The following is a 22,175-nucleotide window of genomic DNA, read 5'->3' on the forward strand; positions in this document are numbered from 1 at the left end:
AAAATTAAAACAATCCGCCTCACATGGCCATTAGCTGTAAAATTCAACAGACACTTGACTGCACCCCATCTTCTCAGCAATCAATTGTCCTCCTCTGCCTTCAAAGCCACATTCAAATCCTTTCATCATTTACTGGAGGGCACCCGACTGAACCGTCAACAGAAAACCCCAAAAATATAAACAGGATTAGGACAAAACAGCCCAACCAGTACTAGCTACTGCAGCTAATACAAAAACACCCCATCAGGAAGACAAACTGACTTGTTTAAAGCAGAGCTACCCAACAGTGAGTGGAAACTGGATGTTACACTGTAACAATTTAGTGTGTTACAGTCTCTTCAACTCGTATCCCAACCATCTCAGCATGTTGATGACCATGACCCCGTGTGTGGTGATTGTATGGCAATTAAAACAGAAGTCTGAATTAAAACCTTAAAACATGATCTTCTGTACCTCGTTTTGGCTGCAGCTCCTGTGATCCTCCAATGAAGGAGGCCTGCTGGACAGGAATTAGTGTGCTCTGATGAAGTGCTGAGTCAGAGTTTGTCCTGCAGCACAAGAATTAAAAAAAAATTAATAATGAAAACAAAAACACAATGCGATGTGTAGTAAAATCTTAAAGACAAATACGGTTTTCTGAAAAGCACAGAAAATACGTTTAACTCAACCACAATATTGTACAGCACTGAAAATCAAGTAGAATTAATACAAATTTAACAGCATGGACCACAATTATGAACAGTTATATCTGTGTTTTCCCCTTCCCTGTGTGTGTGCTAGTGTCGGTCCCTCAATCTCATTACTCTCCGATCTCCTGCACACCTATCTCCCACCAGCTCACCTGCGACCCATCTATTCCTCAGCCTACAGTTTATCAGCCTGACTCTGCAACCACTCTTTGTGGTATCAGCCAGTCGGTGCTGTTCATCCGTGGGCCACTTACACTCATCTAATGCTGTCTTCAAATGGAACTTGTGAGTTCGTGGTTACAACATGGGAAGTCGTGTGAACCGTATGTTTGGTGTTCAAGTTGTTAAGTCTTAAAAAACAATGTTGCTTGGCGACGGCGTCTAGAAGCTACAGAGGCTAACAATTCAGCAAGGCACAGAGGGAAAAGATGAGGAAGATCAACATTTTCCTTAAACGTAGGCTGTTGGACAAACTCTACATGACTAAATATACAATATACAGTGAACCCTCGTTTTTCGCGGGGGTTACGTTCCAAATAGAAACCGTGATAGGCGAAATCCGTGAAGTAGTAACCTTTATTTTTTTTTACAATTATTATACAATGAAATACTCCATAATACATTGAAACCAAAGAACAAAACCTTTTTACAGGCCCAAGCATTTGTTTAACAAATAAAAGTACTGTATAAATGTTTTTTTTTACAAATAACTACTGTACTGTAAAATAATAATTTTAATCATCAATACGAACTGAAGGCTTCAAATTGCTGAGATCGGCACCGCCCCACTGCGACCCGAGTCATTGGATTAGAACGGGAGGAAATGAAAAATGATTATGAAAACAAATACAAAGTACAGTAGGACAAATAGTGACTCGTGTATTTCACTGCTCTTCTGACTGAGCCGCTGCATCCTGACTCCGCTCTGCAGCGGTTCTTTCTTCTAAAGCCGGCGGTGCAGGTGTGGTTTTTCGAGAGAAGAACATAGTTATCGGTAGTTGTTGTCGCTCTTTTTTCTTCTGGGCAAAAAGATTCTTATAAACCGACATGCCACCATCGATTATTTTTAATTTGGCAAGCTGTTTTACGTACGTGTACATATTAAACCGCAACGTTATTGACAAACAGGTAGAGAAGAAGCGGAGAGACTGTTTAGCCAATCAGAATGCAGAACACAATGCACGATGCAAATCCGTGAAGCAGCGAGACCGTGAAAGGTGAACCGCGTTATAGCGAGGGTTCACTGTATTAGCTTAACGTCCAACAAAAAATTAACTTCCGGCCTCCATTTCTGAAAACGTTAGCAAACACGTCACAACTCGTGAACCATAGGCTCTTGGAAAGTTTTGAGCTCCGACGTCATAAATACAGCATAAGAGGGCTGTTGATATGGACTCTTCTCGTGTACACAGTTAATACGACCCGATTTAAACGCAGCATAAGTCTGTCCCTAGTGTGCTTATTGAATGAGCTTTGTTCTGCTGTGTCCACAACCACCGCCATGCTCATCACCAGCCCGCGTCTCATCCTCTGCCCAGCGCCACTAGCCCATCTACCTCGTCTACAACCTCATGTTTAAATTTTAACACCAACAATCTGAAACAAATACCATCATTTGTGATGCAAATTTTATGAATTATTTTTCATTTACAGTAATCTGTGAAGTCATTAAATGCAATAGGCACGCATTAATCTGCACTATGAAATTGTTGTATCATTAAACTGACTCAGCTTCATCATGATATGGAAACAATGCATAAAGTGCAAGGCTGTATAAAGGGTGAACTATTATCATTAAGTAAGTAAGTAAGTAAGTAAGTAAGTAAGTAGAAACAGACATGCAGAGACAGCTTTTCATTATCTTACCTCCTCCAACTAGTATCAGGTGGCGGTGACAGATACACTGAGCCATATGGACAGCTGTCAATGTGAAATCACAGATTAAGGAAATACAGCTGGAGACTCAAAGTCTTGGCAGATTCACCGCAGTGCGTCCTATGAATTCTTTAAACACAATATATAATAAAGTGCAAAGTGCTGGTGGTACATCGACCGAACCTGCATGTGATTTAACTCGGCCTGATTTTTGTCAATGCCATACTGACTGGCTCATTAAACTAGTGAAGTTACTCTACAGCCACAGACACATCTGCAAAATGTAGCATTGAAAAAGCTGAGTGATTATATGCAGAAACAAGGAGCTCCTCCTCTGTGAATAAATCCTGCTGATCAACTTGATTACATTTCAGATCATCAGTCCACAGCCTTGAATAAAGACTACAGTATTGTTGATAAGATCAAAGCACTACCTCCATATGAATATATAATTGGAATACTGTGCTAATTTTTACTAAAAGAAAAATACTTATTGCTACTTTTGATATGTATTAAATATTAGGACCAGGGAAACACAAATCAAAATACCACGACAATATTACAAAAATCCCAGAAAATATTTAGTGTAATTACCCAATTTGGATACTTGTATTGAGTGATGCCATCACTCTGCTGAAGAGTGATAACACTGAAACCCCTTTCCATCCCCACAGGTGTTTTCACTCGTGTTGCCTGATTATGCCTCTTCTCAGAACTATGTGGGCGTGTACAGACTGTGCTATATTAACATCTCCATGATGCTAATATTCATTTTGTTGCACCTGTTAGTGAATGGAGAGCTACTGACACCATGGTGTTCCAAGCCAGACTCTGCCTACAAAGGTCAAATCAACCTGATTAATTTAAACCACCTGTGAGTGTGAAGTGGGTGTTCAGCCTAAAATATCGTATATAGGACAGTAACTAATCATAAATGAATATCTGACCACGTCGCATGCTGTACTTTTAAATGAGAGTCAGACCTCAGTTAGAAAATGACAATATAAATGGAATTTAACCTCGACCACAACTCTATCTCAGTATCTACATAAGCAACAGACTGTATTAAAGGATATCTGGCGTCCATGTTTGTCAACAGACAGGGGTTTTCCGTGGGGTGATGTGATGCGGTTCCGGTCCCGGTAGACCCTGTCCACCAGTCCGTGGTGTCGTGTTGATCTGTTTGTATCCAGCTCTGAATTCTGACAAAACAAAGACAAGAAAACACTGTCATGACCTGATTAAATTGTGAACATTATCTTCCTGTTCCAAGTTACTCTCTTTTTGTTAGTGACCGGTTCTGTGATTAGTCTGCAGTATTAGAAAGCACTGAACATGCAACATGAACAAAACTGAATCTTTCTTAAACTTTGCAGTCATTAACTTACTAAAAACTTTGCATCAGCCGGGGTAGGCTGCGATTCAAAACGTGGCCTCAGTTACACTACTCTTGGCCTGCAGAAAATAAATTGGTCTTTCTGAGCACTTATTAGATATAGAGCAGGAATGAATGTTAATGTACCTCTGAGAAAATGACAACAAAAGACTGGAAAATGTAAGTTAAATTTAAACTCTGCAAAGAGCACATTTTGTTCCATTGACCAATGTTTCTTACTTAAAAGTACAACTTTAGCAATCTTGCACAGGTCATTATTTATTACCTGATCATGGAGAACTGAGTCTTGACAGGGAAGCAATAACCCTGATTTGCACCACCACTCGAGGAAAATCTTTGTTTGTTTGTTTGTTTGTTTGTTTGGCTGGGTTGTTAACAGGAGGGACAAAATTGCATTAAACTGTTCCCAAATCTCTGTCCCCATCGAGACATATTTTTTTAACAAAAATAAAGCAAAGTCCTTATCAAACTATTAATGTCACTAAAATGCATGTGACCTCTATTAATTTTTGCCGTATGCTTTATACATGCGTCTGATGGCAAGGGAAGCCATCCACAGAGATTTAAAGTACAAAAGATTTCTACACCGAATGTCTGAAATCTTCTGTCTTGGTGTAAAAGCTTCAGTACCTTTGGGGGCCTCGAGCAGGGGATTGTTGCCAGTGCACTTTGAGTGAGAGAATGAAACACGGAGCAGCTCGTCTCTCTCATATATACAGACTGACACAAGGCAACACTAAGCAAAAAAATACAGAATGTGTTTACAACGGGCCCAAAAGCTTTTTTCACATTTTCAGTTGGAGATTACTTTTAAAAAGTGTTAATATTATATAAATTCATTGAAACAAGTTTGGACTTTTTTGTAATCTATAAACACAGTCATCGTCACCTAAATTAAATATGATTATTTTGAACAAATTACACACAATCTTCTTTTGTTCATTTTATAACATTCATTATTATGCAATTTCAGTTTTATCACTGAAGACTGAAATTTATTTTAATGTTTTTTACCCCCCCATAATTAAAAAATGGTAAAAATTGTGTCTGTTATTTTCACATCATGTGTTTGTTCATTTATGGTTTGTTAGAGACAATAAGCATGAGCACAGAGCAGAAAACAGAGCCCATTTACTTTTAATGTAATAGAATCACTTCATGTTCATGTTTCGTCAACAGTACATTAAGTTCAAAGTTATTGTTGACTTTTCTTTCTCAAGAAGGTGGGTGCAGTGTTTAGAAATAAATACACTGGTTTATTGGGGCAGAGATCTGATACTGACAAACAGTAGTTTACCAGCTACAGTTTGAGTATATTTGTGTTGAGTATCAATTTGTTATTGTACACATAAATGTACATGAGTAGCTCTCTGACACTTTCATTTTGTCAAAGTAGCTTGCAGAAGAAAAAATGTTGGAGACCGCAACAGGCCCTGTTTTTGCTTATATACACAAAGTGTGTCACTTCCTGTTGAGAAGAATAATAGATCCAGTAAAAAATAACCGTGAGGAATTAAAAAAAAAAAAAGTAATCAATCAATACTGCAGGATATGATCTGGCCTTACAAATGGGTATAGAAAAATGTATTATTGTAAAACAACTCTTAGTAGAAATGTAATCTTTCTTTGCTCATATTCACTTCACATCGTCTAGTCTATCTACAGCGATGACTTACCTGAAAAGGCACATCAACAGTGCTGTTTCCAATCTGATTGACGTTTGGCAAAGATCCTCCATAGTACTGCCCACGGTTCTGTCCCAGCTGCAAGTATTTAGTCTTCTGTAACTGTAACTGCAAGCACAGTAACATCAGCTAAGTCAAGAGGAAATAATAGGAACTTTACAAAATAAATAAAAATGTGAGTTACTCAGTCAGAGCAACTTTATGCTCCAGAGACAGCAAAACAATAGATACAATAAACACCACATAGGCCTAAAATAAAAAGATGAGGTCAATAATACTGTTAATGATGACAGATGAGTGTAATTTTCTTTGCTGATTGTATCACGAGAGGAAAGGGACACTACATTTATTAAGCTGGGATAAATGCAAGAAGTGGTGTGGCTGAGGCTGCTACATTTACGGTATCATCACGGCAGTAGTGTCAATTTAATAACCTTTTGAGTGTGAAGAAATGGTGTGAACTGTAAAGAGGAGGCCAAGCACTTCAAAAACACAATTCAATATCGAATGAACTTGCAAGTGTGAATTTCCCAAAAGCAAACTTTGTAAAGCCTTGTCGCAGTGTTTGTTTCAAAACTACCTCCCGTTCCATTTCCCATTAGAGAACCCATAACCGGTCAATTAAATTGTCTCATGCAAGCCCACTGCTCTCTGTTGGCAGGGCAGATAATCTAATAATAACAATTACTAGGCCTGCCTCACTGATGTATTTTGATAAGACTCTGAGCTCAGAGTTTATTTCTTAAACTGCACAAATACCAACTGTGCAGGGAAAGGATTACATACAGTAACATCATCAGATCGGGAGGAGGTCAATCCCAATCTTTGTAACCGCAGCACGACAGGTACACAGAGAGAGAAAATCAAAGTGAGGCTGTAGGGAAGAGGGAGCCGACAGGGTGAAGAGTGTGAAACTCTAAACCTGAGGCCTACTTCCCCCAGGTCTAACTCCGGCTCAGACAAGAGCTTCCTAACGTTTGTCTTTGCATTCATGAAAGTAGAATCGACTAAAAAATAATGAGAACATGGTCCTTTACTCAAGAATGCAACCTGAAATATACATAACAGGTTAAATCGGACCGAATTGATTAATCAATTAAGTTGTAGGAAATTAAACCAAACAATTAAAACCTAATAAAAAAAACAACTGTTGTCGTTAGTGATTATAAAAAACAATAAATCCAAACATCTGATAAAGCTTCACAAGCTTCATAGCATACATTTGGACTTGTTAGAGCAGGAGAAGCACAGGCGTTACTAATTCTATTAACAATGTTCTGTTCAAGTGTCCCAACAGGACAATCATTTTCATTATCTACACTTGTGCCGTCCTACTGTGACATGGGAAAATGTCTTCTGTGAAAAGGGCCAATAAGAAGAGCAGTTTTAGGATGAACGTGCAGTTCTTATATTATTGGCACGGAGACTAAGTAAACCGTCCATTCACTGGAACATAAGGTCAGACTCTTACAATGAAAATAATCCAGCAGAAGCAGGGATATCCTCCGATATTCTCTTCACATGTACATCGCATGCACATCACTACCCTTCCCTGAATCCTGACAGTCATATAGAGAGGTCACGCTTGCTGAATGGTGTCAAGTCTGTGTACATCACGCTTCTGCTCTGCAGCGTTCTCTGCTGAGGCTGTGCCTCCATAGGATTTATTTTGGAGGCCTGTGTTGTACGTGGCTTAAATTCCACATAATCTGCTGGCCCTTTTTTTTTTTTTTTTTTTTTTTTGACATAAATGTCACTCATGTTGCAGAGCACACAGGCCCGAGGACCTGTCAGACAAGTTCGTGGCGCGCACACACCTCACCCCATACAACACCGCCGTACATAAAACACACCGTCAATTATTTCACGTTACAAAACACAGCTAATGATATACAATTTCTATTTTAGAGGTGAAATCTTTCTGTCCGAGTGCCTCTTCTTTGAAAGCACGAGACGATGAATAAAATCATAGCTGCAGTTGGACGCGCGCTGTCAAATACGCATGCACGCCCCTCTGCTTTCCACTTGCGTGGGACAAAAAAAAAAAAAATTGGAATAACTTTTTTAGGACGACGGTCCATGTTATCCACCTCTACATTACAGGACCGGCGTCTCCTGCCAGCTCTGCCCGTCGTCAGTGTTGGGGAGGACAAAAAAAAAAAAAGGCTCGAGCTGGCAGGAAGCGTCGTTTGTTATTGTTTACCTATTCTGCCCTGGCTGCGTGCTGCCGCCGCAGCTGCCGCGCTGCAAACGCATATTTGACAGCTCGCAGAAAACAAACGGAGAAGAGGGAAGGAAAAAAAAAATAATAATAAGCAAGAACCGGGGTCGTTACCCTCGCTGCCCGGGTAATGCTGAGGTCTTTCATCACTTCTTCAAACGCCGCCGTCTCCTCTGCCTGCTTCTGGTTATGTAAAGCGATTTTCTCGCTGAATTTCCGCGGATTGTTCGAAGTCGCCATGTTTCGCTCTTCTGCTCCGTTTTTCTTCAATGGTCAGTGTCAAGCTGCGCGGAGCGGAGACGAACAGCTTCCGGTTGGAGACGCCGACACGCTAACCAGAAAGTGCAAAAAAAAGAAGGCATTCAGAGGTTTTTGAGCACCCGGGGACAAAAAGACTCACAGTATCACTGACCTTTCCAACTTAGCGAAACAATCAGCCAAATGAAAGTCCTCGGTTCACTGGACATTTAACTCTTCACAAAGTAGCCTTACATTTCATTAGATGGTACAATTTTGAAGTACTTGTACATCACTTGAGTATTTCCATTTGACGCTACTTTATACTTCCACTCCTATATTTTTCAAAGGGAAATATTTTAGCCTAGTTTATACTCCGCCGCATGTGCTTAACTGCTTTAGTTACTTTTCAGATAAGGATTTGACACACTGGACAATATAACAGGCTCTTAAAATACATTACTGTATTGGTAAAGACTAAACCAGTGATTTTTGTCTTCTGATGTCTTACAAACAGCATAGTGTAGTCGGGGTCACATTTCTATTAGATGTTAACAGCTCCAACAAGTCGCGATTTTTCCCTCAATAAATGTTCAAATGATCCAACTTCTCAGCAAAAATCAATGATTAGAGGAAAAGTCCCAAAACTAAAAACAGATTTGTGGATCTTTGTTTGTTCTTCTTTCCTCTCCCGGTAATCATCTGACAACCCCTCAGATTGATCTGCTGTCCCTGTATTTAAAACTGTAGCTATATAAAGTAGGCCTATTTCAAACTCACTCCAACATGATGCTTTCACACTGATGCTTCAGTTTTAATAATCTAATGATGTCATATTAATATATCAGTCAGAGGGACCAAACCAGGACTTTTCCTGTCATGCTTTAACTACATTTTGCTGCCAATATTTACACAAGCTGCTTTAGTGGGATTTGTCATGCAGGTTTTTTTTTTAAATTTATAATTGAGTATTTGTAGTTTGCTGTATCGGTACTTTCACTTAAGTTAAGGATCTGAATATTTCATCCACCAATGCACATCTGTATCTTTAGCTCACTGACCATGTCATTTTCTTTTTACCCACCCTTAGGCTCTTTGCTACGTTGTGCAGTGCAGCCATACCTACATTTGAATTGTCTCAACTTGTCTGCTGGAAATGACTGAACAGTTTTATGCAGATGATTTGAAAGAGTTATGAGACTTGGTTATCAGTCAATAGTTTGAATTACTAAACCAAAAAGGCTTTTTTTCACAGCAGACATTTTGACTCATCACAGCAGGTAAAGCACAGGTGCAAATACAAACATTAACGACTGCTCTGGTCCATGAATTGATCCATGAAGCCTCTCCAGTGAGCCAACATGTACAAAACCAAACCCTGAACCTGGCTGGAATATTTACAAGATTTACAACTGCAAATGCAGGTACAGGCCTGTTGTTTGTGTGCGAATAATAGGTGATGGCATTTACTTTTTGGCCGATTGAAGCTGAACAAGTTTGCTTTACTTTTATTGTGAAATCAAAGTCGTCTGGTTTCCGGTATCTTGTGTGTTGTCTCTGGAGGACTTGACGCATCTCCCTCAGTGAGGCTTTGCGTGCTCACGTCGCTGCGCGGGGGTGTAGTGGAGGCGCACCGCACATCTGGACTGCGGAACACCCGCACAATTTAAGAAGACATGATTTTATACGTGTCCCTTTTATATATTACGATTAACATAACTCAACTACTTCAGCAAATATAAAGTATTATTATTATTATTAATAATAATAATAATAATGTATCAATGAATTACAATAAAATGGTTATTAGTGTAACCATTCACTGTAATCTGTAGTAGTATAGAGGCTATAAAGAATCAGGTAAAATTTTGCTTTGTCGCCTTGTCATTTGTGGGAACGAATGTGTTTGATTTTTGGGTCAGTCTAAATGTTCATGACTCAAAATCTTGGGCCACAAAGTGGAAGTGTCTGTCCCCTCTGGAAGTGTACGTGCAGTCCTGCTGACTGGGGATAAATCCTGTCACCACAGGGCCTCTTTCCCCCTGCTTTCCAACTGAGCAGATACAGGCTGAATGGCCAGCATACTCCTTCCTTGTAAAGCATTTTCCCCAATGAATTATACAATGAATACATCAATCAGGAGGAGAAGATCTCCGCGTGTCCGTACCTGTTTCTGGACTGCAGTGGGAATTTCACTCTCTCATCTACTGCAGCAGCAGCAGCAGCAGCAGCACAGTCAGGCACAAAAACAGCTGCATGCACGACACCTTTGAGTTTTATTTACAACCGTGTATCAAGCTCAGTAAAAAAAACACCTCGCATACGTAGATCTAATAAACATCGCAAGTATTTGTTTTGCTGGGAGGCCAAACACCACACCTACAATTATTGTTTCTTCTTTTCAAGCCACTGAAGGCACAGTGGAGCTGTTTCACCTGCCATTAAGTGGAGTGTAATTTGGTTGTAAAGTAACCATGGTAACAACAAAAAAAGAAGAAAAGAAACAACTCCAGGGCAGGTGAAGTGAAGGAGTCTGTTGTTCTGTTATTGCTGAATAAGCCTCTAGGGGCAAAAGGCTTGAAGTTGAGCCTGTTTGTAATGGCCTGTTAAAATGACAAAAATGCGCCTGTTGGAGAGGATTTCTGCATCCAGCTGTCCTCCATCAGCTATTGTTAATGTTTATCTAATGCAAACATGCTGCAGTAACAATAACAGCACAGCAGGCAGAGACATCTCAGACAAGCCGAGAGGGAAGGTTTCACTTCGCTTACAATTAAACCTGAAAGTCAGAAAGTCATTTTGTGCAAATTTAAGACACTTTGGTTCTGTGTCATTCTGATGGTGAACGGATAGTAACAGATGTATGTAGTCTGGAAAGAATGACTGTAAACACTAAAGGCCAAGTGTGAAAAATGTAGTGTTGACGTCTGAGATGTGAGCTATTCTCTGACCTGTAACAGCGCAAACTATATTTATGTTAACATTTTGTTGGAAGTAATTATTCAACAACAAATTCTATTTTAAAAAAAAGTACACATGTGCTTTTCTCCTAAATTTAGTAGCACTAAAACAGCTTTGTCCCGTTGAAACAACAAATAACACCAATTACTGATAAATTCACAATTTTGTCCCTTTGTTTTGGCACAACAAAACACTTGAACAACCAGGGATCCAAGTCCCATTTATTTATAGCTTCCAAAATCACTAGTCTTTCTCAGAGGGCTTTGTTGTACAAACTACAACAGCCTGTTTTTAGATCCACAAGTTGAATAAGAAAAACTTCACAAAACTAGAGTCTGTGTGTAAGCATGAGAACTGTAACATGCTGATGTTCAGCAGGTGTAATGTTCACCAGGTTCACCATATTTGCCTCATGAGTACACTAACATTTGCCAATTAGTCCTAAAACAAAGTACTGCTGTGGCTGATGGGAACTGACGGGATTTGCAGGTATTTGGGTCATAATAAAAGTACTTGATAAATTTTGACCTGATGATGGCTCCAGATTAAAATAAATCAGCAAATCATTATGGTTTATTGTCTGGAAACTATAAATGTCTAACCCTAGTCTTAAATCAATTTAGTAGATGTAGAGCTTAATCTAAAACACTGTAATATCTACTACACAGTCATTTTTTATTTGTTGTTTAATTTCTTCTCTTTAGCTCTTTTGTTTAAATCGTGCTTTTAATGTCTGCTTTTTTAGATCTTTTAAATTTTTTCAATTTAACCTTGAATTATTTTTGCATCGTATGTAAAACACTTTAAGTGACTGCAGTGTATGAAAGGTGCCACACAAAGACTTCCCTTTAGATATTTCAGAAAGTAAGTGACAACTTTACTTGCTGTTGGTACAGCAAGTAAGTAAAGTAATGAAGATTCATACTCTGGGCACTGTGACTTGCCAACTTTCATGGCAATGCATCCAAACAGTTGTTGAGACTAACTGACATCCAGACAGGCATTGAAGGATTACTGAGGTGTTGATTTAAGGTTAGAGATTAAAGCTATTCTACGTCTGGTAAGTGGTGTGAGAAACTGTTTCAACAGAATCCAAAATATCTCTCACACAACATGACACCCTTTATATGTGTGAGTTTTGTTAACCAGCGGTGACAAAATATTCAGACGGGGATGTTTCAAATCAACTCATTCACAAAAACGTACAGACGACTTATTCGTTTATAGTTTATCAACAAATTTTCTTCAATTTCTGTAGATTATCTGGTCAGAATTGAAGTGCGGAGGTAATGAAGTGTGCCATGAGGGTGTACTCTGTTTTATGGGTCTGAGACGGACAGCAGGGGGAGGTAAAAATCCTGTTCAACTAACCGGCATGTTAAGCTGTGCTCTGTTGGCATGTTGGAAGCACAGTTAGTTTCACTTTAACAGTATCATGACTATCACTTATCAATGCAGCTTGATAGATGAGCAAGTGAGAGATACCTGCTGCTGTGATGGACTGAACTTTGTTTGTGTCTCTTGCTCTCTATGTGTGTATGTGTTACTCATAGCTGACAGGCATTTTTCAGTGCGAAAAAACATTCATTTACAAATCTTATTAATGTTACAAACTTTTATCTCGTCAGCAAGAAACTTTGACAAACATTGAGACATATAACACTGATCAGCTCTAATTGAATTCTTTCTCTTTTGAGACTTTTCAGCTAGACAGTGTGAAAAATAGCGCTTTAATCCAAACTTTCTACAATCAATTATTTTATTATAAGCAATCAAGCTGAAAGTTATAAATATTTCAATGGTCACGTTTTTTTTTGGTCTACTTAGTCACAAATCCAGCTGCTGTCAGCAGCTATTTATTTTGAGCCAAAGCTTTTACAGGAAATCCTCTGGTTTCAGCTCTTTTTGCACGGTTCCAGGATTTCAATAAAGGGGAACTTCACATGTTGCATATGCAAGGTACAAAATCAACTACATGACTTTACTTGTGTCACAGATCTCGACTCGCCACGTCGGAGCCTTGCGTGGTAAGATCCGAGTTTTATTGACTTAAACTTTGCCAGAAATCTGTTTGACTTGGCTCATGTAATTATTTTGTATTTATAGCACCATTTCTTGGACTGTATTGTGAATTTTTGTTCTTTTTAAGAAACAAGTTTTTTAAAATGTTTAGGTATGAAACCTTTCAAATGGATAGCTGTTATCATAAAATGAGTTATAAATTTAATTTGTGGAGGTTGTCATAAATACAATATGTGACTAAAACATCTTTTAAGTTACTGCGTAGCTCAGCAAGTTGCTCCGTCTATTGTTACAATATGACTTTTCCTATGTTTGACAAATTATTATATTGTGATTTGAACAATGCTATGCAGTCCCTCATTTTAATTCCTTATTTTTCATAATTGCAGATCATGATTGTGAATAACACCTGTGTCCCAGGGAATGGTACAGACCATTGCTTGCCCCCCAGCTCCCCTGCAGGTCTGGCTGTGGGGCTCACACTCTTCTTTCTGCTCCTTGTGATCTTAGCTGCTGTGATTGCTTATAAATACCAAAGTAAAATCAGGAATATGTTGCAGTTTGAGAAAAAAAGAAGCCAAGAAAAGGGGGACTCTACGGAGACCCCGCGAGCTGACCCCGATCACTATACCAGTTTGGTCCGACAACAATCAGTGGAGCAGACTCCCATCTATGAAAACCTGGCAGCTAAAACTACTGGCCACCACAGGCCTGCAAACCCGTGCAGGTAAGCTGCTCTCAGTGTTCTTATACTTTTAAATGTATTTTTTTTCGAACAATTTAGATGAAATATTAAGTCTGATATGTCAACTATGAAACTGCAGCAGAATAAATGGAAACGGATGAAAAAACACTGTGGTGTGAATTTCCCCATTTTTCACAATCCTGCTGTGTTGTATGTGTAGAATTTGCCTGGTGTCTAGAGATGATCTGCTCTTCTGTTGTTTCATACAATTTCAAATCTATTAACCAAACGTGCCAGCTGATGACTTAGTTTCTCCCTGAACAAGAATAGAAACTGGGAGAAGGAAATCCACAGTCTACACAATATTTTTCTTGTGTCATAATGTTTTGTTTTGTTTGTTTTTTTTTATCTGAAAAGTGCTTTCTGAAAGACATTATCTGCTTCATTTATTGTAACTTCACAGGTCAGACGGTGAATCTGAAGAAAATGTATACCTGCAGTGTGGTTCACTAGATGATGGAATATACAGCAATGATTCGGCACATCCGGCCCTCCAAGACTCCCAAGAAGATGTGTATGTTGTGCCAGATTGATTTTAAGACATTAAAATATAATGATTTTATGAATGCTTGTATATTTTACTCTATACAATGAGTCATGTTGATTGGTTTGTGGTGTAGATCCATTTAGTTACAATGCGGCGTGATGCTGCTTTTTACAGATGGACTGTAAACGGAAATGACGGGATATGAATAAGTGTACACCTGTAAGCATTCAATATGTTTTATAGATGCATTTCATTTTTGTATATCATCTGTAAATTTAGGGCTGTAGTTAAGGTGTTGTTGCTTATGCTCTGATATGTCTTCTGTAAATATTCAGAGAAGTGAACATTATTTTTTTCAAGCACCACTGTCACGTTTAGCTTTTTTTGGACATCTTTTTTTGCTACTGTTTTTGGTACGGTTCAAGCTATGTCTGTATTGGACACACTGTCCAAATTAACACATTTTGACAGCAGTTCAAGGCCATCAGTTTGCTGATTAGATTAGATTGCTTTATGGCGTTTCCTTGATACACCTTAAATGACTGATGAATCACCTTTGTTTTTGACCTTGAGAGAGAAGCAGTGTGGGCTATGTCATAAATACACAGTATTCTGCTATCTTTTTTTTTGTATTGGTAATTTTTTATTTGGCCCTGCATTAAATCGAGAAACATTTCACCAGCATAGATTTTCACGTTTTGTGATTTTCTTCATCAAGAGGTGGGTTTAAAATAAATGAACAAATAAAAAGACTTTTTTTTTTTTTTTTTTTAAAGTCAAGAAGGAGTATGTGAATGTAAAACAGCTTTATATCAAACACACGTCAGGCATTAGTGAGAGAGGTCTGTGGCAATGAGATGTGCACAGTATTAAGCAAGAAAAAACAAAAAAGAAATTTGCTAATATCCCCTGTTCTGCCCTGTTAGGTTTTTAAAACAGAGTGAGAACAGAAAAATTTAATAGTAATACATAAATACCACAGACTGTTTATAAATATATAAATAAATATGTAAATAATATCGATAAAGGAGACGATGTGGTGGTTACACAGACATATTTAGCAACTGTACACCATCAATTCTTGCAAAAATGCAATGGTCAGCCACACTTAATGTATTTTATGGTTGATCAGTTTCTCAGAGGAGTTATTCAAACAGGATATGCAGACCGTTCTGATCTTTATATATACACTAAAGCCACACCTTCAGTCTAGAAATTGAAGAGGTCTAAGAGAGTGATAGCAGAAACCACAATTATGACCACGCGATTTTCTGCTTCCGCCTACATTTGAGCAGTTTACATCCGTGTCTGTCTAGATTCATATATTCTATGTAGTGAAGACCGAAGACTGACTTTGGACAATAAAGCTGATTCTGATAAAATACAAAATTGAAGCCAGGACAGTAGACAATCATGGATGTAAAGATGCAAAGAAGTTGAAGGTGAACATCAAAGATTAGTGTCACTAATTCAGTATCTGAACAAACGTGAAATATGGTCAAATTCTCCCCTTCTGTTTCTGAGGTATGACGTTGACATTTGACCTTTGACCACCAAAATGTAATCAGTTAATCCTTGAGTTCAAGTGAACGGTTGTATCACATGTGAAGAAGTTCCCAGAAGGTATTTCCAACATATGGAGTTCAACATAATGGGATGGATGTGACATTACAGTGAGCTTTACTTTTGACTCACACAATTTTATTCAGTTCATCCTTTGGACTGAGTGAACATTTGTTCCAACTTTAAAGAAATTACCTTCAAGGAGTCTTGAGATAAAGCTTCCACAAGAATGAGACGGGACGGACGTATAAGGACACAGTAAGCCTGACTTTTGTCCTTTGACAGTCAAAAACTATCCAGTTTATTGCTGTGTTCAAGTGAATGTTTGTGCCAAAGCTAAAGAAATTATCTCAAAGTATTCCTGAGATATCACATTTTACAAAAACGTGACGGACAGGCGGACAATGCGAAAACCTAATGCTACCAGCTATGGCTGTCACTGACGTGGACGCATAAAAAAGCTGCAGAATAATAAGTGAGATTTGTGTTTCTCAGGAGGAGTATTGACTAGTGAGGTGGTTCACAAACCACGAGATGTTTTATTTGCTCTTGTTAACTTTGTTTCCTTTTATGCTGAAATTGATATCAGTAATTTTCCAGTCAGGCTATGTGAGGATCAAAACCAAGAGAAAGCCAAATGCCATAGGCTAATGAGTTCACGCTGTCTCTCCTAGATTACACACAGAAGGGCTTGATAAAAACTGTCCTTACTTGTATAGTTTGGGTGGTACTGAAACTCAGGGCCTTTCAGGATCCAAGGTTAAAGATATTTCCACCCACCCACAGTTGTGTAATTATTGAGGATCTTATTCTTGAAGCAACGTGTGACAGGAAAAAAACTAAGAAATGACTGAGCAGTTTCTGGGCAGAGGTCTATAAAAAAAAGTGTAATTAGCAAGTGTTCCTGCATCTTTGTTTGATCACCTATTTTTTTTGTCTGCCTATTTATTCAGTAATCCAAGGTCACGCAATATGCCCCACCTTTTAATGAACTTTACCCATTCAAAGATAAAAGCTAGAAAGTGGTAATTGGAGGTGGTGGAGCCACTTTTCAGAATAAATAAACCATAAACATTTCAGAGGAGTTTACCACTGATTTCCCTTCGCTCACTTCATATCACAGGCATCAGTGCCCTGGTAATACTTTTAACTCCAAATCTTGAGCCACTGCTTTTAAATTTGCTATTTTAGCGTATTAGCAACTGTTACAGACACAAGCTTTATAATCTGGAATTAAAATGCATTAACAGAATTATTGATACTGCGAACTGTCAATGTTGAAGTCTAACTTTAAAAGGCAACTTTTTCTTCTTTGCTATTTCAAACTTTACCTGTCAAATTAAACTGATGATTAAGTTGGTTTTGTTCCTTTACTTGGCAGTCGAGGCAACGCCAAGCACAACTCAAGGTCATTAACAAGAAGCTGAAGTTATCATATCTTTACACACTCATTTCTCTGGCACACCTTGACTTTACAAACCTAAAGTGGTTGATAGTTTTTCTGTCGGTCAAGGACAGAGAAAATATTATACATTTATGATAAAAATGCATATTGATACATTCAGTGCAGCAGTTCAGTATAAATAAATACTTCCAACTGTTTGGGGTTTTTCTTCCTGTTAAAGTGGAGTTTTTCTTCCCAGACGCTCATGTGGGAATTGTTGAATTGTTGGGTTTCTTTGTATAATGTTCAGCTGTAAGGACTTTACTATGTTAAGTGCCCTGAAATAACATGTGTTGTGATTTTGCACTATATAAATAAAAATGAATTGAACGGAATTGAATAAATCAGAACATTTATTTTGGTGTTCATATAATTGTTGAAATGTATAAGACAACAAACAAATATCTAAAGCTCATAAAACAAGACAATCCATTTAAATAGCAAATAGTACAAACATATGTTGTAACATAATGAACTGTTGAACATAACACAACAACAACATCACACAAAAGGGACCATAAATAGGACTTAAATAAATAACTACAGGCTATGTCATAAAGGGACTTTTCAAGATATTAGTAACATGTTTTCTTTCATCTTTAAAATAAAGTTATAGTGGAATATTGCCATTTTAATTTAGTTAAACAACATCAAACACAAATATTATGTGGCTATGATGAAGTACCCAGTCTGGGTTTTTACATCATGTAACAAATATTTTCATGAAGCAATCCATTTCTAAAGAATAAAATAAAAAATGACACTGCTTCATTTCCTCAGGCACAGTGACATTTACTGACAATGAAGTCACTGAAAGGCGTCAGTTTCAACTTTTCCCGACTGTCATAGTGCATGAGGACCATGGGCTCGTAGGCTGCTGGCACACAGCAGGGGTGAGGTGTCCTTCCGTTGGTACTCTGGTGCAGCCGAGACTTCAGCTGCGTGTGCATGCTCGCCGGCTTGTAGTTGTGGGGGCAGGTGCCGTCACAAAAATGCATTGTGTATTCCGCAGGGGCCACCACCCAGTCCATCCAGCCGATGTCTTTGAAGGACACGGTGACCGACTTCCGGCAGCACCATCCTTGTGTGTCGCAGTCGTCCTCCTTGTCGGAGCGACGCAGCCTGGTCCCCTTTGCAGGTTTGGGCTGCTGGAGGCCTAATTCCAGAGAAATGGTTGGATCTGGTTTCAGGGCCTTTCTGTCAACTACAACCATCCCTACATCCATAAGCAGTGACTGACCATCAGTCCTCATCCACTTGTGCACCTCGGAGCGGATGTCCAGTATCATGTCTTGAGTGTTTGACATGTTGTTATGGACGACAGAGTCTGTGTATTTCCGGGCAGCAGAGATCCTCAGCTTCCTCCCATTGACTCTAACTTTAACCTCTTTTACCTCAGGATGAACTGAAGTACGTTCATCTAAAATCTGCCAGGAAATCTTGAGCTCTGCTCGAGCAATAGTCAGTTCAGTCTGGATACTCTGATTATTCCGGAAAACCGCTCTGTACCACTGCATGCGTTGACCTGAATGTGGGTGTTCTTGCCTCCGAAGCACTTTTAGTGGCTCCACTAAAAAACACAAAAACAAAGGAAAGCTTTATAAGAAGCAAAGCTGGCAAACATCCTGTAATTATTCTAACAAAGTACATTCAGCATCCGGCCATGGAACAGCTGAGAATGGAAAAACAAAGTGAGCATAAACATATGTGTAAAATCCTGCACACAACTCTCTTGTCATTTGTTAACTCATTATTGATGACACGATAAAAAGGTGTTCAAAGTGTGAGATAGTGTACAAGGTGTGCCTGTCACGCTCGTGATTTCTAAAAGCTTGTAGGAATGTGTTTGCTTTATTTACAGCATTGTTTGATGACTTCAAACTCTATTTTTAGTCATTCATAATGTTCACGTTATTTATAACCAGTCTGTCTCTTCATCAGCAGAGCTAAACTCACACTGCAATATTTCTTGAACACATTAGTCCTCTAATGTTCTTTCACAAAAACGTGTTTTTTCACATCAGTCTTGTTAGTGAGACAATGGCGAAATTAGGCTTAAGTTTCTACATGATGTCTCCCTGTTTTACAAACGTCTCACCTGTACCTGGAAAGAGCACAGTAGACATGACAGACTGCTGGGTTTCCCTCAATGACTGGCTTGAATTTCTTCTCATCTCTCTCATTTGTTCCCTGTAGAGTTGATACATCTGCCTCAGCTCCTGCTCAGAGGCCTTACGGGTCGGCCTGGGTTCCCTGTCCATTCCCAACGAGCTGAGGATCCCTGTCTTCACCGCCTCCAGAAGCAGGACCTTCCGGCTGTCCATCCTGCCTGCATCAGGTGTGCCTTCGTGGGCCACGTGAGGCCGGCTTTCCCCCGAGGTGGAGATGAGCAGCAGCAGCAGCAGCGTGCACGAGATGAGTCGAAGGGGTGTGTGTGATGTGAGCATGGTGAGTCTGACAGGTAGGTTTGGTTTGTGAGTGCTGCAGCTCAGTGGACAGGGCTTGTCCATGTTATGAACCAAATTCTTGACTTGCTTTATTTATACAGCCTCTGTGTTGCCACACCCCTGGTTGGTCAGGTGAGCCTGTGATGAGCTCAGGGCCATATGTCATTATGTTGCCACATTTTGCAACATTGTGTTAACAGGATAGTACTTCAATTTTAAAAAAATCTTTCAAATGAATTTAAACCAGTTACAAATGTTACCCATTTTTATTAGCACATGGTGAGAAGTGACAGTAAAGATGGGAAAGATATAAAATAAAAGGTTGATAATTATGTATGTCATCATTGCATGGTGTGCACCTCAGCATGCACCATCGCAGGATTTCCAGTTATGGATCACTTTGTCAAATAGGTCTAAGAAGGGAGACAATTGCATCATCTCCTCCTGGTTTATACATGTGGTAGGTCATTGCTCCATATTAGTCTGTGCCTTTGTTTTCACTGCAACCCTTCCCAATACAATCAGGGGTCAGGGTTTGACACGGAGCGCAAACCTGTGAAGTCTAATCTCCAAATGCTATAAGCAACCCTCCTACTAAAGACCTCAAGCTACATGAACAGCCCGAACTGAGTATGTACAGTTTCATCTGACAATAAAAAAAAAGATGGAGAGTTTATTTTCTCCATTTACACTTCCCCTATTCCAGCCACAAAGAGGAAATGTCTCAAGGTTTAAACAAGAGATAAACACGGAAAGAGGTCACATTTTCTGTTAGAAGAAGGAACTCTCTTGAGATTCAATGACAAAGTCTGTGACAACTGCCTCAGCTTATTATTACAGCAATCGCATCATTACCCAGCTGATGTAAGGAGTCAGAGATACAATGGAAGACTGAAGGTGTGAGACTGGTCTATTTTTATGATGACTGAAAACATATCTGATCTCAACCTTTACTGTGTTGGATGAAAGAGCAACATTCTTGCTCTATCAGTGCTGATTGTTGGGGCAGACTGAAGAGCCAAATACGGACTACAACTGTGTCTGCCAGGTGGAGCGTCACCAAGTAGTTATCAGCGTATAACGTGAAAGCCCTCTTCTCTTTCAGTAAATAGGGTCAGGACACTTTTACGGCACGCTGTGTGTGAATCTCTGCGCAGTGAGTCACTGAGGTGATGAAACAATCATGTGCTTTGCCAGGTGAACCGACGTTGCAGGCTGAAAGTGTGTGAAAGGTGTAAAGTGAGTCATCCAAACTGGCACTGTTGTTTAAACTGTCATGTAAGATTCTCACTCTCTTCTCTGTCTGTTTCTCCGTTCCATTTAATCTCTTGTTGCGTGAGAGAGATAGAGATCAAATGCCCTCCGACTCAAATTCTTTTGTCATCATGACATGGAAAAGTTTCAGAGTATAAAGAGTCAATTTCATCATACAAACTGATGCTTGGGACCTTTGCACAGTGTTGCCACATGATTGCCACAAAAATGACTAATTCAGGTTGTCCATCCATTGGCTGATCCGTACATGTAGTCTATGGTAGGTCAATCATCTGTGCTGTCAGGTTGTGGATGAAGCATCCACGTTTTAGAATTTATAATTTTTATATCAATCAATCTTATAGCTGTAAGCCCATTTCTGAATGAATTATTCCCAACTGAGACTTCCAAGGTCGGCATGACTTTGTAACAAAGGTTTACAAGATGCCACTCTGATAGTATCGGGCACATATCACTTCTGTTTATTGCCTATATAGATTAAATTGTTAATGGCAAATACACATACGAACATTTGAAGAAATTAGTGTTTTCTGTAGAAGTTCACTCTGCAACCTTTTATTCACTCTTTCTTTCATTTATTAATCCACTATTTTTCTTTGACTAATTTTCTCTATCTTTAAGATTCATCAATATTCAGAGTCACAGAGGACCAGAGCCAGTCTCTGGATGCCTTTCTAGGTGAAAAGGGAAGTCAAGTACATGTTGACATACTGCATAGTGACATGTAGATCTATGGCGCCCCCTTGTGACCCTCAAGATACAATACAAAAATGTATTAGTTACATTCCACTTGATTTGATCAGAGGGAGCATGGAAATAAAATTATAATTTTAATATCAACATTATATCGTTGTTATTGAAGATTGACAAAATTAGTTAAAGTAATATATACTGTATGTCTATGGACATTTCACAGACAATAAAAGTATACAGGAATAATCCTTTTCATTTCCAGATGTGAAAGAGTCCAGTGCTCTTATTCAAAGGTTCTGGCTAGTTGTTTCATTGATTCCCATCTTGTCTAAACTGTTTAAGTACAAGTGACCAGATTTATGATTTAACACCTAAACTAAGAGACAGTGGCAGTGCGAAATGGAGAGGAATAGATTTAATGATAAACGTTACAAG

General features: G+C 38.9%; 2 protein-coding genes and 1 long non-coding RNA gene across 3 annotated transcripts; 1 reads left to right on the forward strand and 2 right to left on the reverse strand.

Annotated features, from left to right (window-relative positions):
* Positions 1–453: 453 nt before the first annotated feature.
* Positions 454–8,228, reverse strand: LOC138625370 (CREB-regulated transcription coactivator 1-like; the record flags this gene model as incomplete). The annotated part of the gene is made up of 5 exons (XM_069706259.1): positions 7,981–8,228; positions 5,637–5,753; positions 3,639–3,766; positions 2,556–2,615; positions 454–548 (listed from the first exon to the last, which is right to left on the reverse strand). Coding segments are annotated over exons 1-5 (526 nt in total), but the record flags the coding sequence as incomplete, so codon positions are not given.
* Positions 8,229–13,023: 4,795 nt separating this feature from the next.
* On the forward strand, positions 13,024–15,002 carry LOC138625379 (uncharacterized). Its single transcript, XR_011311235.1, has 3 exons — positions 13,024–13,091; positions 13,476–13,813; positions 14,235–15,002. It is a non-coding gene; the product is annotated as an uncharacterized lncRNA (long non-coding RNA).
* A 3,099-nt stretch (positions 15,003–18,101) lies between these two features.
* Positions 18,102–19,835, reverse strand: gdf15 (Growth differentiation factor-15). Its single transcript, XM_069706028.1, has 2 exons — positions 19,430–19,835; positions 18,102–18,895 (listed from the first exon to the last, which is right to left on the reverse strand). The coding sequence occupies exons 1-2, from the start codon at positions 19,833–19,835 to the stop codon at positions 18,102–18,104; spliced, it is 1,200 nt and encodes a 399-aa protein (XP_069562129.1).
* Between the last annotated feature and the right edge of the window lie 2,340 nt (positions 19,836–22,175).

Source organism: Brachyistius frenatus, unplaced genomic scaffold (genome assembly GCF_029030835.1).
Source record: "Brachyistius frenatus isolate BFR_SWC_R1_liver_20210118 unplaced genomic scaffold, ASM2903083v1 Contig_61, whole genome shotgun sequence".
NCBI lineage: Eukaryota > Metazoa > Chordata > Actinopteri > Embiotocidae > Brachyistius > Brachyistius frenatus.